Below are 19,349 nucleotides of genomic sequence, written 5' to 3' on the forward strand. Positions count from 1 at the left end.
GGAACCGAGATCTTATGGTGATACAAGTTGTGTGTAAGTTTGGTTAAAATAAAATCATAAATGAAACCACTATCGTGCAGACAAGAAATTGTTGACGGACGGACGGACGGACGGACGGACGCACACACGACGGACGAAGGGTGATCACAAAAGCTCACCTTGTCACTATGTGACAGGTGAGCTAATAAAGGGTCATGACTCTGCTGAAAATCATTTAATCAGAACATGACAATAATCTACAAATCCCTTTTGAGATTTGGTGAAATTCAGCCTACTTGTATACAGCAAGTAGTGTAAGCACAGTAAAACAGGACAAATCAAGGGACATAACTGTGCTGAAAATCAATGAAGCAGAAAATGCTAACGATATGCATTATAAGAACTGGCACTGATCACTCCTGTAAAATTTGGTGTAAATCCATCCTATTATAAAAGTCTTACAAAAGTGGCTAAAACATCATAAAATGACAAATCAAAGGCCATAACTCTGCTGGAAAACATCTAACTGGAACATATTAACAATATGCACAACTAAACTTGGCAAATATCACTTGTAAATTTAGGTGTAATTCCTCCTGCTGGTATCGGAGCAGTTGCCCAGACAAGCTAAAATACAACAAATCAAAGGCAATAACTCCACTAAAACTCACAGACCGGAACATGCAGACAATATGCACAATGAGTCTTGGTAACTTTTGCAAGGTTTGGTGAAAATCTACCTGATAATAAATGAGAAGTGGTAGAAAAAACATGAAATTTGACAAACTGAGGGCCATAAATCAGCTGAAGATCACCAAACCAGAATATACCAATGATATACACAACTAGGCTTGGCAAAGATCACTTTTAAGTTTGGTTTAAATCTACCCAGTTGTGTCGGAGAATTTGGGGGGACAAACTGACAGATGGACAGACATCACTAAATCAATATGTCAATAGGGTTATCTTAATAGTAGCTTTATCTGGGATACAATACTCGGCTCGAGTGGATTTTACCAGGTCAGATTGCATGCGGAGTGTGATCTGACCTGGCAAAATCAACGAGAGCTGAATACAAATCCCAGATCTAGCTACTGTTATAATAACCCTTTACTATATCCCTGACCTTTTTGTTTGTTGATTTGTTACAGTACAAAATCTTCAATGTTTATCAATGTTAAAATAGAACTGAGTGTATTCATATCAAATGGAAGTAGTCCAGCAACATACAATACAAAAAGTATAATACAGGTTTTTTTTCTGCCTGTTCATATTTACTTGTGAAATTCAAGCTGTATTTTTGACAGAATTTATATAGGTAAATAATGATTAGGAAGACCTAAAAACTACTCAAAGCTTTTTGTGAACACTTCTTTTAGGATTTATATATATGTGAAGGCCACTACAAATATATTTGTATAGAATGTACAGGCAGTTTACCTGATGATACACACATATGTAGCACATATTTGATAGTTTTAGAGAATTCCTCATCTTGTGTTTCTGTCAGCTGTTGTATCAACACAGTCACACCTCCGCATTCTTTAACATATTTCTGATTCCCATCTAAAATACCACATAACATGTTATTAACTTGACATACTTCTTGTAAGTTCACTTTGTTAAGATCCCTCAAAGAAAGGTGGTTTTCTTTGATCCAGTGCATACAGCTCAAATACAGCTTAGTATGAAGAAATAGAACTGTTTTATAACTGATAGGAACAATAATTAATCATTTTTTGGGCTAAAGATATCAAACCTAAAAGTATCCATATTATTGTTTATAAACTTTCAAAACAAAGTATAATGTAATTAAAGTATCAGTAAGTTTCTTTGCTGAACATGACCTTTAATGGTAATGGAACCACAATGACAATCAGCCGTCACATTTCCTTATGTATTTTCCCTATGCTGCAAATTCATTTTCATCTTTCTCAGCTCATGAAAAGCCATGTGCTCATATATGCTACCGGTCTAATGAACGAAGAATGTTGTAAAGTACAGAAGAATATGTAAGTGCACAGAAACTGCTGTCCTTTTATGCACTAACTGTAAGCCCACAGAGGCACAGATATGACATGTTAAGACTTTACATAATCTCCTTTATGAACATTAACTAGTCTTGTCAGAAACCGTCAGACAGCAAGAACAAATAAACTTACTATAAGCATCTAGAGCATGTGCCAATGTGAGAACTGCTTGTACTTTCTCACTGAGGTCCAAACAACACTCGGACAGCAGAGCCAGGACCAGCTTTATACCTCCCAGTTCTCCAAACCTTGCACTGTTACATTCTACAATACACAGAATGGGTAATACAAGATAAAATTGAAAAGAAAATATATAAACAAACTATCAAACAATGGAACAGGACTGTCAGATAATATTAGGTTATTTAACAGTGTTCTGTACAATACAGAGATATATTTGGACACGTACCCAGCTGAGAAAACCATATTGGACGAGCTGCTAGGCGAGTCCAATATGGTTTTCCCAGCTGGGTACGAGTAGTACAAATATATCTGGTATTGTACAGTGCAATGTTAAATAACCTTTTTATTCTATATCTATTTTATTATAGTTTAAATTAAAAATGTTTCACTGAATATTGCATTTCTGCCTTTTCTGTATTTCAAGACACATAATCCAACTCTGTACATAAAGCACCTACTTCACCCGATTTACATTCGGTACATTTTAATTAGGGTTGTTAATAATTACTTGCAAAATTTTTAATGCATTTCGGGCTTTATCGTATGTTTAACATGGGGCTGTTGAACCATCCAAATATGGGAAAAAATACAGTTTTGTATGCACGTGCGTCCAATATCATGGTAATATATTGTACGGTCAAGTGTTGCAAATAAACGTTCAAGATTGGATAAATAAAACAGATTTAGAATAATTCTTAATAAAATGCAGTTAAGTAAAGTGATGCCAGCACAACTGCAACACATAAATACCATAATTATTAAAATTAGGGCTGTCATTGATTGGGTCTTAGGCATATCAACGATACCGATATATCAGAAGATAAATATTGATGATACATCGATATACTGATTATTAAGTTAGATTTACAACCTATTTGTTCATATGCATACTATATACCTTCCTGTAAATGCTATTTTTAGTTTTATTGCCTACTTTTCATATTACCGTTTGATTGTATTGTATTTGTATTTATGAAAATAAAAGAAACAAATAAAGATTAATAAAATCTTTCATTTTTATTTTGCCTTCACTTCTCTTTTGCATTTATCTAAATTTACAACTTTGTAAGCTTAACTGTTTTTGAGGGTCTGGATAGTTTTTTCTCTCTGTAAAATATCGATTTTTGAAAATGGGAATCGATAATCGATCGACAAAAAAATATCGTTGATACATAGATATCGTTTCTATCGATGACAGCCCTAACTAAAATGCAGGACGTTTTCTCTTCTAGAATTTCTACTGTCCGTAAAATTGTATTATTCTTCTAAACACAACTGAAAAAGTAACATTTTTTGGTTCTAGAATTCAAATCATGTTTAAATTTGTTAAAACATGTGAAAACGCTAGAGAAAATTGAGCCTGAAACTCAGTGAAATATAAAACTTTTGAAAAAGAAACAGAACATGTGTTCATTTAATACCATTGTCAGAAATGCATGCATCAACAGTAGTCAGTAGCTGTATAGCGAGTAGTTTTGCCATGGTATCACAGATAGCCTTGCTCTGTAAACTGCTTAGTTTCTTTACAAATATCTCTAAACCTCCACATTTTCGAACACGGTCTTGGTTACTTTCTGAAAAATGATATTTAAAATTTACAATTAATATCAATGAAAATATTTTGAACTAGTGACATAGTTTTAAACAAATGATAAACTGTTACAAATAATCAAGATATAATCTATCTAGTATGTATCCTAAAAAGAAGGAAAACATGCGGCCTCTAAAGTGTTAACATGTTTTTTTTTGTTCCAAGATCTGACCTAATGACCTTGCCATTTTTTATCTAAGATGGCCCAGTTTATATCTTGATTTTTTCACGATAAAAAACATACATTGTGACAAAGTTTCATGAACATCAGAGCAAAAGTTATTTTGATTTGATCTGGGTTTTATGGGGCACCAACACAGTATAGGTTGCATGGCTAAACAGGACTAAAATTTTTGGCTTCCTATTTCATTCACATCGAAATAAAAACATGAGATATGGAATCAAAACTTTTATACCTGCTGGAATCACAGAGATACAGCAAAACCAAGGTTTCAGACCCTATTAATCCCCTGAAGTTCAAACGAATCAGTTGAGACAAGGTTTTCAATTATTTGACCTAGTGACATACCTAAGATGACCCAGTTTCAAACTTGACCTTGATGTAATTACGACTTACATTCAAAATTTCATAAAGATCAGGCACAAAATGTAGTCTCTTGAATGTTCACATGATTTTTCAAATATCTGACCTAGTGACCTAGTTTCTGATCCATGATGACTCAGCATCAAATTAGTCTGACATTTTATCAAAGTAAAAACTGACAAAGTTTCATAAAGATTAGACAAAAACAGTGACTTCTACAGTGTTCACAGTAAAATTGTTGATGACGCGCAACAGACATACATGTAGGTGTATCACAATGTAACCTCAATTTTAAAGAAGCTCAGGTTTGGTAACACCAAACCTTCACTCACCATTGCCAGATACAGTGAGACCAATGTGAGAAAGTACAGGTCTTAAAATCCTCTCATCTGAATGACTGGTCATCAAACTGAATAGATACGGCAACAGCGAAGCACAAATTCTCTGGTTTCCTTCTGAAAATAGGAAAATAAAATATGCCATATAGCAGGAGACATATTCCACCTGCTCAATTTAGTTAAGATGGACAGAATGCTCTCTCCTTAATTATTTGTCGAAACAATTCTTAATTTTAGGATTCATGAATTGAAATGCCAATAACGGGCAATTTTTTGATAGAGGACTCTGGTTTCAGGGCTTGGGTATTCATCATCTGTCTCTGTTTACTTGCGCATGTATTTATAAAATTTTATTCCGCAAATGGACAATGTCAAAGTAGTAAGAATCTCTTATGGAAAGGCCAATAGCTCAGTTTTGGTAAAACACTTGAGGAATAGAACTTACCCTGGAGTTTGAACATGTCAGACAGAATTTTTTTATGTCCTGTAATACTGCATGTATTCTTTGATAAAAGGGGAGGTTTGTCTTGTTGTTAAGGAATCCATCACAAAACTACCTGGGATATAGGAAGTAGTGGTTTGAAACCCACTAGGGGAATGTATACCTACTGCTTTTTTCTCAGGAAATTGACCCAAAAGTGATATAAATAAGCTTTAAGCTTTCTTAAAAGTATTTTGCACTTTTGCACTTAAGAAGGGCAAACAAAATCAGTAAAATTTAGTAAACCAATGGAAAAAAGACATGAAAAAAAACCCACATTTTTTTGTTGTTCATGTAAGATCAAAAATCAATATCTTTGATCATGAACACTTAATCTTACATTTTCACTTGTGGCAAGTAATAATGCCACTCATAAATAATACAGCACTTGTTGTTCATTGATAAAAACATTTCAGTATTTCACTGAAACAAGACAAATATCCCCTGGTAAATAAATAATTCATTTCCACTTAGTAAACATATGTAAGTATATATTTCCATCATGTAAGTACTGTCCCATCTAGTTAATACATTTCAATCAAGGAAATTACTTTATACGTAAGTGTATTTCCATCAAGTAAAGTAAGTACACTTCCATCAAATAAGTTGATAAGTTCCATTATAGTGTAATGATGTACAAACCATTAATTGGATTATTCACACAAGCACAGGCTGTACTGAGGAGTGTACACCACAGATGGAGGCTCTTCCCATCCATTCCCTCAAACCAGTCTGAATCTAAATCTTGAACATTTCTAGGCAGGGTAGTCCTGTTGTAGAAAATGTGAAAGTTTGATTAAAACACAAAACTGAAAGAAAGTTGGTTTTACATTTTGAACACTTTAACTCACATTTTCACTTGTGATTGCACTACTAAATATTACTTCTCTTTTTTACTCAGTGACAGAGATTTTGGTCGTGCAATGAATATAAGGAATATTCTCTTTATGGGTGAATTAGATGAAAAATGAAGTCAAAATGTGACAGAGTCAAGAGACAAGATTTAGACACACTACAATATAGACCACCAATCATCCTGTAAAGTTTGATCACTGTAGGTCAAAACGTTCTCAAGCATTTGAACAGAAACCAGCTTCAGCTTGAAAGTCACTGTGACCTTGACCTTTGACCCATTAAACAATAGGAATAATCTACCGAATCAGTACTGATCACAGAATATCATCCTTTGAAGTACAATAAGCTAAAATAATTTTCAGTAATTAAGCAAGAACAGGACAAACCAACTAGCACAAGCAAAGCAATATACTCCTTCAAAGGAGGCATAATAAGTATATGTGAGGGAGGCGCAGTAGTGTAGCTGACACTAGCAGTAGTTTCTGACTCCCAATACAGAGGTTTAGTTTTCAAATACTGGTTACGTATAGCACAATCTGAGGTCTCCAACATTCCAGGATCAGACTAGAACTGTCGCAGGAGTGATGAATAATACCCCAATAATACGGTCTTGTCACAGAAGAATGGCAACCATAAGAAAGACATGGCCACAAGAAGGTGTAATTTAAATCAAACTTGACCTGTATTTTATTATGTTACACCTGTGTACCAAAATTTATCTAAATCTGTCAAGCCTTTCGTGAGTTATTGTCCGGCAACCATGAGTTTGGCAAATTTTAAGTTGGAAAGGGACCATAACTACATAAAACAAGAGGACCATGATGGTCCTGAATCGCTCACCTGCCCCCACATGAACAGAGTATGACGTCGTTTTTTTCCTATTATTTGACATATTGACCTAGTTTTTGAGCTCATGTGACCTACTTCTGAACTTGACCTAGATATCATCAAGATAAAAATTCTGACCAATTTTCTGAAGATCCATTGAAAAATATGGCCTCTAGAGAGGTCAAAGGGTCTTTCTATGTTGAGACCTAGTGACCTAGTTTTTGACCGCAGTTGACCCGGTTTCAAACTTGATCTAGATATCATCAAGATGAACATTCAGACCAACTTTCATACAGATCCCATGAAAACTATGGCCTCTAGAGTGGTCACAAGGTTTTTCTATTATCTGACCTACTGACCTAGTTTTTGACCGCATGTGACCCAGTTTCAAACTTGACCTAGATATTATCAAGATGAACATTCTGACCAATTTTCATGCAGATTCCATGAAAAATATGGCCTCTACAGAGGTCACAAGGTTTTTCTATTATTTGACTTACTGACCTAGTTTTTGACCGCACGTGACCCAGTTTTGAACTTGACCTACAAATCATCAAGACGAACATTCTGACCAATTTTCATACAGATCCCATGAAAAATATGACCTCCAGAGAGGTCACAAGGTTTTTCTATTATTTGACCTAATGACCTAGTTTTGGATCGCACGTGATCCAGTTTCAAACTTGAATTAGATATCATCAAGGTAAACATTCTGACCAATTTTCATGAAGATCCCATGAAAAATATGGCCTCTAGGGAGGTCACAAGAATTTTCTATTTTTAGACCTACTGACCTAGATATCATCAAGATGAAAATTCAGACCAACTTTCATACAGATCCCGTGAAAACTATGGCCTCTGGAGTAGTCACAAGGTTTTTCTTTTATTTGACCTACTGACCTACTTTTGGACCACAGTTGACCCAATTTCGAACTTGACCTAGATATCATCAAGATGAACATTCTGACCAATTTTCATGCAGATCCCATGAAAAATATGGCCTCTACAGAGGTCACAAGGTTTTTCTATTATTTGACCTACTGACCTAGTTTTGGATCGGACATGACCCAGTTTCGAACTTGATCTAAATATCATCAAGATAAACATTCTGACCAATTTCCATGCAGATCCCATAAACAATATGACCTCTAGAGAGGTCACAAGGATTTTCTATTATTTGACCTACTGACCTAGTTTTTGACCGCAGTTGACCTGGTTTCAAACTTGACCTAGATATCATCAAGACGAACATTCTGATCAATTTTCATGCAGATCCAATGAAAAATACGGCCTCTACAGAGGTCACAAGGTTTTTCTATTATTTGACCTACTGACCTAGTTTTGGATCGGATGTGACCCAGTTTCTAACCTGACCTAGATATCATCAAGATAAACATTCTGACCAATTTTCATGCAGATCCCATAAAAAATATGACCTCCAGAGAGGTCACAAGGATTTTTTATTATTTGACCTACTGGCCTAGTTTTTGAAGGCACGTGACCCAGTTTCAAACCTGACCTAGATATCATCAAGGTGAACATTCAGACCAACTTTCATGAAGATCTTGTGAGAAATATGGCCTCTAGAGAGGTCACAAGGTTTTTCTATTTTTAGACCTACTGACCTAGTTTTTGAAGAACGTGACCCAGTTTCGAACCTGACCTAGATATCATCAGGGTGAACATTCTGACCAATTTTCATAAAGATCCCATTAAAAATGTGACCTCTAGAGTGGTCACAAGCAAAAGTTTACGGACGGACGCAGCGCGATCACAAAAGCTCACCTTGTCACTTTGTGACAGGTGAGCTAAAAATTGGTGGTTTGTAGCCAAAGTCGAACTTTACCTGTATTTTATGATGTTACACCTGTGTACCAAAAATATTTAAATCTGTCAAGAACTGTCACTGGAGTGTTTAATGACTCAAATGGTGGGTGAATATTACATAATAGCTTGAGTCTGTGTTAAAAAATATTAAATATTAAGAGAGGTACATATAAAGTGTATCAAAACACTATATAAGTATAATACTAAGCAAAAAGGGGGCATAATTCAGGAAATATTGGTGCAAGAGTTATGCACCTTGTGTCATATGATGCGGAACACCTACTTCAAGTCTGAATCAAATGCATTCCGTAATAACTGAGATATAGTGAAAATGAAAAATTATTAATCTTAAATTCTAAGCAAAAGGGGGCATAATTCATGAAAAATTGGTGTCAGAGTTATGCACCTTGAGTCACATGATGTGGGTGATAAGATGGAACATCTATTTTAAGTTTGAATCAAATCCATTTAGTAATAACTGAGATAGAGTGAAAGTGTATCGAAACTTTAACCTGAAATTCTAAGTAATATGGGGGGCATAATTTATGAAATATTGGTGCAAGAGTTATGGCCCTTGTGTCATATGATACGGGTGATGATGTTAAACAACTATTTTAAGTTTGAATCAAATCCATTTAGTAATAAAACCCTTCCAGGCACATAGAAGTTAATTATGAAGCAAAAACCAAATATCTAACCTTTGACCTTGAATTGTGACCTTGACCTTTGACCATCAGGCATAGGTGATGTGTTCAACACGTCATCTGGTGTTGAGGAATAATAATATCAAGTTAAATTAAAATCCTTTCAGGCATATAGATTTCGGGACAAAATGTCCCGGACACGACGGGACATGCCAAACGGACTCCTATATAGCCCCCACAAACGATGTTAGGTGGGGGTATAATTAGACACAAGTCCTGGTAGCAAGTCCAGGAAGCAGTCTTAGAATGGAGCTAACATCAACTGTAGGGCTGTAACGATACATTCGAATATTGGATTTAGTCGAACACAGTTTTGTCCGAATTGTATTCATTATTTGCCATGTCCCGAACCGAATATTTACGAATATAAATAAAAACTGCATGATCCGACCTAAAATTACTTGAATTTACTTAAAACACAAGAAATCTACCGAAAATGCTCCCATTTCATATTACCCCACCCACAACAGTAGACAAATATTTTCACGACACAATGATTCGATAAGTCATAGGACTGATATTTGATGTTGGTTAATAAAATGCTTTTCATAATTTTCTGGGTTTGAAATGTGATTGAATTCATAATAAAATTTATATAACAATACTATTTGATTTCAACATGTGGGAATTCCCACTTTACATGTTGAGCTGAAATAGGGAATCCTCCTGCAAAATACACGTCGTCAATTTTTGGCCGCCTCTACTCATTTTTTTGCCAAACAATTGACAGTTTAAGTCATCTGAATGCAAAGCTTTCATGTTGACTGTTTTTTTTTTTACTTTTGAACAGTATTAGTTTACAATAACAGTGTTTTGAGTACCCAGTAAGTACTATAAATAACTAAGTCAGCAGACTGTAATATATTGTTGGCAAAAGCCACATAATGTTCAGTGACCTTCTATTATAGAATTCATATTGACATAAATAAATATTCGTATTCGTCACCCTGTATTCGTGATACGTATCATATTCGCCCCTTAGTGTATTCGTTACAGCCTTAATCAACTGTAAGAACTTTCTCTACAATCAATGTCAAATACATTTATAAACAGAGGAAAGTCAACAGTTTTTTACTAAGATGAATGTTCTACGTCCAGGGCCCTCGTTTGCCGATTTTTGGGGCCGAAATTCGGCCCCATTCCCCCCTCGAAATAGTATGTTTTTTCCCCCCAAGTACAGAAAAATTCCCCCTCAAAAGAAAAAAAAAAATCAAGAAAAAAATCAATACCCGATAGTCTAAGGAGCCCGGGTCTGGGAGATTTTCAAAAGACGCTCAAAGGACCCGGCATGATAACTGCCTGTGCGTCACTTGGGACCCGGAGACATTTTCCTTTGATAATCAGTCATTTCCTAAAGTAAAACTATGTCCACGATAAACACGTGTATTCAAAATAACACACTCGCGGTCATGCCCTCCTGCCTTTGATCTTCTGCTAAATTCCCGCCCTTTATCCTGTGGACATGCCACGCTGATTTTTCTTTATCAGCAAGTTACGTCACGGCGAGTGCACATAGGTAATGAGAATCAATTAAGTGTTAACATTAACTGATAAAGCGTTACCTGTATTGAGCCTGCATACTGTCAAAAAAGGCGCCAATTATTAAATTATCGTAATTAAGCGACCAGCTGAATACCGAGCACGTGAAAAGTGTCCTGCAAGATTTCTTCATGCAAACTTTAAATTAGATCATTGTTTAATGATTGTACCTTAACTTCAACGAGAAAATCCACAAATTTAAATGAATTTGGAAAGTAAAAATAAGTTTAGAATGTTTATTCATGATTCTAATTACACCCGATGACATATGCAATTTTTCCAAAATTCACTAAAAAAAAACTTGACTTTCAATGCAATTTTTAATGAAAAGTAGCATCATTATTTGAGGAACTATCTCTGGTTTACCTTAGTGGACCAAGTAACTGGAAAAAAGCAACATTTCAGACGACATTCCAAAAGTGTACCAGTATCCGGATAGTACGTTTTTGGATACATTTTTTACAGTGTTTTAGCACTTTTCTGCTAGATCTAACAAACAAAAATACTGAAGAAAAACCTCATCAAATTAAAATGAATTTTGATAAAAATTTATTTACAGTATGAGATTATATGACCTGAAACAGAAATTGTTATTATGCTGTAACATGTTCTTGGTTGTAGTAGCTATTAATTACGTAGTATTACTTTATAAGAAAATATAGTCAATTGTATCGATGTGTTGGGGCAGGACTCTTGTATTTTGAAAAAGGACCCTTCAAAATTTGGACCCAAGGGTCCCGGGACTCTTGGGTTTTCAGGTCTAGTGGAACCCCTGGTTTTACTGATCCGTATAATACCCTCGTTTTTCAATTCTCCGGATGCATGTATGCAAAGTTACTTCCCTTTGAAAAAAAATGTTGCATAATGCACATCATACAGTAAAAAGATCACGGATGCAACTGGGGCGAAATGCGCAAAAATAGATTTGTTTTTTAAGCAGCATGCTCTCAAAAAACAAACTACTGTCACGGACACCGCTGTTTCATCAGGGCCAGACACCCTTACAGAAGAAAAAGGCCTGCTGCGTACTCTTGCTGTGTACATACAGCGTATATGATGCGTACATGATGTGTACTGAAATCAAGGGCTTTAAATAGTACGTAGGATATACACCGCACATACACCGATAGTACGTTTGTAGTACACTTTTGACATGCAAATGAGCTCTGCCGCGTACTACTTGCTGCGTACATGCTGTGGACTACATAGTACACAGGATGTACGCTGGAGGAATTTAGTATGCGGGAAATAGTACGCAGCATGTACGCGGCACATACACTTTTCACATGCAAATGAGCCTGCGGTGTACTACCCATGCGGCGTACATGCTGTGTACTCCTGCGGCGTACATGCTGTGTACTCCTGCGGTGTACATTCTGTGTACTCCTGGCCCGAGTCCTGCGGCGTACATGCTGTGTACTCCTGCTGCATACATGCTGTGTACTCTTGTGGCGAAACTGCTGTGATAATGTAAATTCCTTACCCCACCAACTTTCTTATGCAAATGCTGATCATTTGGACAGAAAAAAACAGAAAAAAGATAAGTGACATGCATCAATAAGTATTTACCCTTACCAAAATAATGTAGATTGATGTTATCAAATAAATTAGTATGCTTTTCTTCATCCACTTTTCAATGAAATAAATCAATTTTTGTAGCATGTAATTTGGTAAACATCTGAAGAAAATGGCGTAACTGCATCAAGGGGAAACAACTTTAATGCAACTAAATATAAGTGTTATAAATTTCGAAGTATCTGCGGTGTACATGCAGTGTACTATTTTCTTGTACAAGTCCCTCCTGCGTACATGCAGTGTACTCCTTAAATTTTCAGAGTCTGTGCTGCGTACTTGAAGTGTACTAGTGACCTCCTGCGTACATGCTGTGTACTCATCGAAATAGTACGCGGCATGTACGCGGCATGCGGTGTATGTAAAATGTACTCCTCTGGCGTACTACTGTGTTCGCGGCATATACACAGCAAATACGCAGCATGTACGCCACAGAGGCTTGCTTCTGTAAGGGCATGCACAATCAGGTAGATACGATGAAGAGAAGCCCTGCTCCGGCTGCTGCTGAGACAATGTCCGTGGATACTGCTAGTGCTTCCGTTAATGACGACATGTGAACCTCGATTGGATGTCACCTAACTGATTTAATAAAAGAAAATAAAAGTTGCCTGCTTTCAATAGATTATGTTCTGTACAATACTTCTTATATATTCACATTAGTTTGATATCTGTAATACTCAAATGACCTTAATTTAAGGGGTTATGATCAGATGTCATATCTCCAGAATGAATTCCCCCCTCCCTTGAAAACGACGCGAAATTCCCCCCTCCAAGGGCCCCGGCCCCAATCCCCCAAAATGTAGAGAGGGCCCTGTTACGTATATTAACATGTTCCTATGTAATATGGAATACAAATTTACTAGACAGATGTAGTAATTTGATACCTTATCAAAGACAGAATGTCATGAAGGCAAGATGACTGTCTCACAAGATTTTGTCCAAAACCTGAAAAAAGATTAACTGACCTTGAATAACTGTGACATTATGATTGTAATAATTTACGATTGTGACATTTATGCAACTGACAAAATGATATCATTTTACAATCAGTCGTATTATTAAAATTACAGCTTTTTTTGACAAGTCCATTATAACAGGAATATAATTACATTTCCCCTCAATTTTTCCTTGGTAAAACAATTGCTTCACATACTGTCCGAACTTATAGGAACAGAAAAATATTCAAAAAATAATTAATTTTTGCAAATTTTGTGAGTGTCCCAACACTTGGGGAAAATACAGTAATTTAATTAAAAAATTTACCAAATAATCGGGTAGACAGGCTCCCTCACAGAAGAACAAGAGGGTCATGATGACCCTGGATCGCTCACCAGAGTAATATGTTTCAAATGTCAAACTGATGATTTTTAGAAATTTTTTGGAAAATTTTCCGATGTACAATCAAGTAACCCCTGGGGCAGGGCCAATTTTACCCCGGGGGTCATGATTTGAACAAATTTGTAAAAGTCGACTAGGCAATGTTACGTATCGAATATCTAAGATCTAGGCCTTCTGGTTTATTTTTAAGCAAATTTATGAAGATTTCCCTATGTACAATAAAGTAACCCCTGGGGCTGGGTCAATTTGACCTTGCGGGGTCAAGATTTGAACAAATTTTGTAGAGGTCCACTAGGCAATGCTACATGTCGAATATCTAAGCTCTAGGCCTTCTGGTTTATTTTTAGAAAATATTGAAGATTTTTCTATGTACAATCAAGTAACCCCATGGGGCAGGGCCAATTTGACCCCGGGGGTCATGATTTGAAGAAATTTTGTAGAGGTCCACTAGGCAATGCTACATGTCGAATATCTAAGCTCTAGGCCTTCTGGTTTATTTTTAGAAAATATTGAAGATTTTTCTATGTACAATCAAGTAACCCCATGGGGCAGGGCCAATTTGACCCCGGGGGTCATGATTTGAAGAAATTTTGTAGAGGTCTACTAGGCAATACTACATGTCAAATATCTAAGATCTAGGCCTTCTGGTTTATTTTTAGAAATTTTTTGAAGATTTTCCTATAGATGTAAAATCAAGTGACCCCTGGGGCGGGGTCAATTTTGACCCTGGGGTCATGATTTGAATAAACGTTGTAGAGGTCCACTAGGCAATGCTACACGTGAAATATCTAAGCTCTAGGCCTTCTGGTTTATTTTAAGAAAATATTTGAAGATTTTCATATGTAAAAGCAAGCGACCCCTAGGGCTTGGTCAATTTTGACCCCCGGGGGTCATGATTTGAACAACTTTAGTAGAGGTCCACTAGGCAATGCTACATGTCAAATATCTAAGCTCTAGGGCTTCTGCTTTTTGAGAAGAAGATTTTTTAAGGTTTTCCTATGTAAAATCAAGTGACCCCTGGGGCGGGGTCAATTTGGATCCCGGGGGTCTGATTTGAACAAATTTTGTAGAGGTCCACTAGGCAATGCTACAAGTGAAATATCTAAGACCTAGGCCTTCTGCTTTATTTTTAGAAATTTTTTGAAGATTTTCCTATGTAAAATCAAGTGACCCCTGGGGCGGGGTCAATTTTGACCCCGGGGTCATGATTTGAACAACTTTAGTAGAGGTCCACTAGGCAATGCTACATGTCAAATATCTAAGGTCTAGGGCTTCTGGTTTTCGAGAAGAAGATTTTTTAAGATTTTTCTATGTAAAATCAAGTGACCCCTGGGGCGGGGTCAATTTTGACCCCGGGGTCATGATTTGAACAAACTTGGTAGAGGTCCACTAGGCAATGCTTCACACCAAATATCTAAGGTCTAGGGCTTCTGGTTTTTTAGAAGATTTTTAAAGTTTTTCCTTTCGGTTGCCATGGCAACCAGAGTTCTGCATGGAATTCAATTCTTTGAACAATTTTTAGAGAAGACCATCCAAGGAACATCCCTGTGAAGTTTCATCAAAATTGGCCTGCTGGTTTAGGAGGAGATGTTGTTTAAAGGAAAGTGTGGACGGACGGACGGACGCCGGCCGGTGAGTAATCACAATAGCTCACCCTGAGCACTTTGTGCTCTGGTGAGCTAAAAGGCCTGCTGCGTACTCCTGCTGTGTACATACAGCGTATATGATGCGTACATGATGTGTACCGAAATCAAGGGCTTTAAATAGTACGCAGGATATACACCGCACATACACCGATAGTATGTTTGTAGTACACTTTTGACATGCAAATGAGCTCTGCTGCGTTCTACTTGCTGCGTACATGCTGTGAACTACATAGTACACAGGACGTACGCTGGAGGAATTTAGTATGCGGGAAATAGTACGCAGCATGTACGCGGCACATACACTTTTCACATGCAAATGAGCCTGCGGTGTACTACCCCTGCGGCGTACATACTGTGTACTCCCGCGGCGTACATGCTGTGTACTCCTGGCCCGAGTCCTGCGGCGTACATGCTGTGTACTCCTGCTGCATACATGCTGTGTACTCTTGTGGCGAAACTGCTGTGATAATGTAAATTCCTTACCCCACCAACTTTCGTATGCAAATGCTGATCATTTGGACAGAAAAAAACAGAAAAAAGATAAGTGACATGCATCAATAAGTATTTACCCTTACCAAAATAATGTAGATTGATGTTATCGAATAAATTAGTATCGATGGGTCAGTGCAACATGGTCGTAACTTGATTTTTTTACCAAATACACTTTTTTACATAATTTGCCTTATTTAACAGAAATACATCACTTGTTAAAATATCTAAATCACATTCTTAAAATAAAAGTGAAAAAAGTAAAATTGTCAAAAGGTTGTATCTCAGGAAGACACTTTCAGTCAGTGCAACATGGTCGTAACTCAACATACGTCTTTGTTGCACACAGTAAATATGCTATTTCACTTTGAAATTTCTGTGCAACATGGTTGTAACTCACAAAGTGTAACATATTACAATAGTTAAATGATAAATAAGGATGATTTTTGTTTTTAAACAACTTAGAAAAGGTATTTATACTACAAAATTAATATTATTACCATATTTCATATTTTATCAATGCAAAGTGATGTTAAGAATTTATTGACCAACATGTTTAGAATTTTACCAAAACATTAAAAAGGTTACTCTGTTAAAAAAATACTCTGTTAACTATTTCTCAGCAAAACCTCTTCCAAATTCAGCAGTTTTTAGCATCAGAAGCCCTTTTCATAATGTCTTGACTTAATTTTAAGAGGAAAAAATGCACCTTTTTCAAACCTGTCAAGACACACGCATTTCGGCCCTAGATCACGCTCACACGCCTTCTATTCAAGGTCACACGCATTTTAAAGAAATAAAGAAATCAATTGTTGTTTTTTTCGTAGAAAATTTATAATAATACTGAATCAAACATGCGAGGCAACATTGACACGGTGTTTCCATACCGTATAATACAGCTTTTACATTCACCGGTGCAATGTGTTATTTCTACCACATGAATAAACGTCACAAAAAGTAAACACGGAGGGAGACTATTCAAAACCAGATATATTTTGTGTTAAAAATCTATATTTTCCATGTGAGGGCGTTTCCGGCTTTTAGGGATCATCGCCCTCTAGACCCCCACCAGGGAAAACCTTCCCTTTGAACCCCGATCACACTCGTGGCCTTTGTGGAGCCTTGACAGCTATGCTTTTTATACTTGTAATTATTAAATAAACTTTCCTTTATGCAAGTTTCATGTAAAACTGTGAAAGGATAACAATGAACATTTTTACTTCTGTATGCATATTTCCATGAACTGTGTAAAATACAAAATGGTATTAAAGGTGGAAATTTTTCTGTGCTATAAGTGAAGCAGGACTTCTGCTTGTAAAGCTCGTTTTCCGATAAGTTTTATTTGGATATACAGAAGATTTTGTTCAGTATATCGAATATTTGTATAAGTCGTTAAACCACTAAAACATAAATGATCAGCATTAATAATTTTACATTTAAATTTAATGAATGATTTTACTTGATTTTTATGTTGCAAAACACCAACATAAAGGCCTGGCTGATCAAGGGCCATGGCCAAGAGAGCCCATGCTCCCCCTATATCCCCCACCCCACAGTGACTTAAACTCATCGAAGTTGCATGCAAACAAAATAATATTTTCTCAATATATAGACCCAAAACTGCACCAGAGGCCACCATTTCATGCCTGCATTTCAAAATTTCCGGGAGGGGAGATGCTCCCGAGCCCATAACAGGAGGGAAGTATCCCCTCTATACCTCAACATATAGACCGATGCAAATGCACTAGAGGCCATTATTATGTCTCCCACACCACTGTGTGGTGGGAGACATATTGATTAACTCCTGTCTGTCCATCCATCTGTCTATCACAAATCTTGTCCACACTCTTAAGTCGAACAGTTCTCATCCAATTTTCCCCAAACTTGAAAAAATGTGTTTGCCAATGAGTCCTCATCCAAGTTTGATAACTAGCCAAATCAACGCAGGCACTTTGGGAGTATGGCCCTTGAAACATTGGTTTTTGATAAACAAAGCACTGAAAGTCTGATTGGATTGTATTTGATAATCAAAGTTCTGGAAGTCTGATTAGGTTGTATCAAAGCTCTGAAAGTCTGATTGGGTTGTTTTTGATAATCAAAGAACTGGAAGTCTGATTGGGAATTAAGAATATATAGGGAGAAGGGTTTACGCTTGAACATTTCTCATCCGATCTCATACTACTATTCTGATGACTTGGCAGTTGTGGGAGACATGTGCTGTTCTCAAAAGCAGCTCTAGTTTCATACCTAATTTTCAAAAACTTCCAGAGGAGACACATTCCCCTCCCAAAATAGGAAGGAGGTATTATACCAAACAGGAAGGCGTTTTCCCCTCCTGTACTTCAAAATTTAGGCCCAGAAATGCACAAGAGGCAACAATTTCATACCTAAATTACAGAAATTTCCAGGGGAGAGCCCTTCCCCTCTCTCCTCACTTGAGTCTTACTAACAGTAGGGAGGGCTAACCTCTTGTACCTCAAAATTCAGACCCAAAAATGCACAAGAAACCAGTATTTCATAACTATGTTTAAAATATTTCTAGGGGGAAAACCCTCTGAACCCCTTCTATACCTTTACATTTAAACCCAATCGCACCTGAGGCCACCATTTCATACCTATATTAAAAAAGAAAATCCAGGGAGAGAACCACCTGACCCCCTTAACAGGAGGGTGGTATCCCATCCTGTACCTCAACGTTGTGACCCAAAAAGGCACTAGAGGCTTCCATTTTATACCTATATTCCAGAGGGAGACCTCCCTGACCAACCTAATAGGAAGTGGGGACCCTCTAAATACCTGAAAATTTAGACAAAAAATATGCATCAGAGGCTGCCACTTCATACATATAATACAAAATTTTCCAGGAACAGACCATACTGACTTTCAAATTTTACATCAGGTGTATGGCATTTTTTTTATGTTAGTTTCATGTGACTGTGTTGTTGTGTTTATCATGTTCTTTAATTATAACATTTTCAGTTTTACTCAAGCTAAAGAACAAATTTATACCATTGATAATTGTTTAAGTGTAGATTTTTATGTAATAAAAAGACATTTAGACTTGTATCAAGAAGCATGCACATGTTTTGTTTTTTTTTGCAGAATAGTATTTTGCTCCTGGGGCATGCGTTATTCATGCTGCAGAAACCGGTGCATATTTCTTGATGAAAATCTAATAACTAAACACAGACATATTCAATACCTTAGACCTTAAAGGCTCATAATGCCTATATTCTATAAAATATGCAAATATCTTGTACTTTAAAGACACTCAGTGTCTACATACTGTAAAATATTCAAGTACCTTGGACCAGTCAAGCACTTATTGTCCATTTACTGTAAAATACTGAAATAACTTTGACCATAAAAGCTCTCAGAGCCTATATTCAGTAAAATATGTAAATA

The 19,349-nt window shown here is 36.5% G+C and overlaps 1 protein-coding gene across 1 annotated transcript in view; it reads right to left on the minus strand.

Annotated features, from left to right (window-relative positions):
• The window catches only part of LOC123537010 (uncharacterized), a 120,976-nt gene that overhangs the window by 75,888 nt on the left and 25,739 nt on the right, over positions 1–19,349 (minus strand). Inside the window, exons 6-11 of the mRNA XM_053528590.1 lie at positions 13,356–13,416; positions 5,789–5,916; positions 4,660–4,782; positions 3,614–3,766; positions 2,142–2,273; positions 1,420–1,545 (exon numbers count right to left, since the gene is read on the minus strand). Of these exons, the coding sequence (XP_053384565.1) occupies positions 1,420–1,545; positions 2,142–2,273; positions 3,614–3,766; positions 4,660–4,782; positions 5,789–5,916; positions 13,356–13,416 (723 nt within the window). The remainder of the gene's footprint in view (positions 1–1,419; positions 1,546–2,141; positions 2,274–3,613; positions 3,767–4,659; positions 4,783–5,788; positions 5,917–13,355; positions 13,417–19,349) is intronic.

The sequence above is a fragment of the Mercenaria mercenaria genome, chromosome 17 (genome assembly GCF_021730395.1).
Source record: "Mercenaria mercenaria strain notata chromosome 17, MADL_Memer_1, whole genome shotgun sequence".
NCBI classification, from domain to species: Eukaryota; Metazoa; Mollusca; class Bivalvia; order Venerida; family Veneridae; genus Mercenaria; species Mercenaria mercenaria.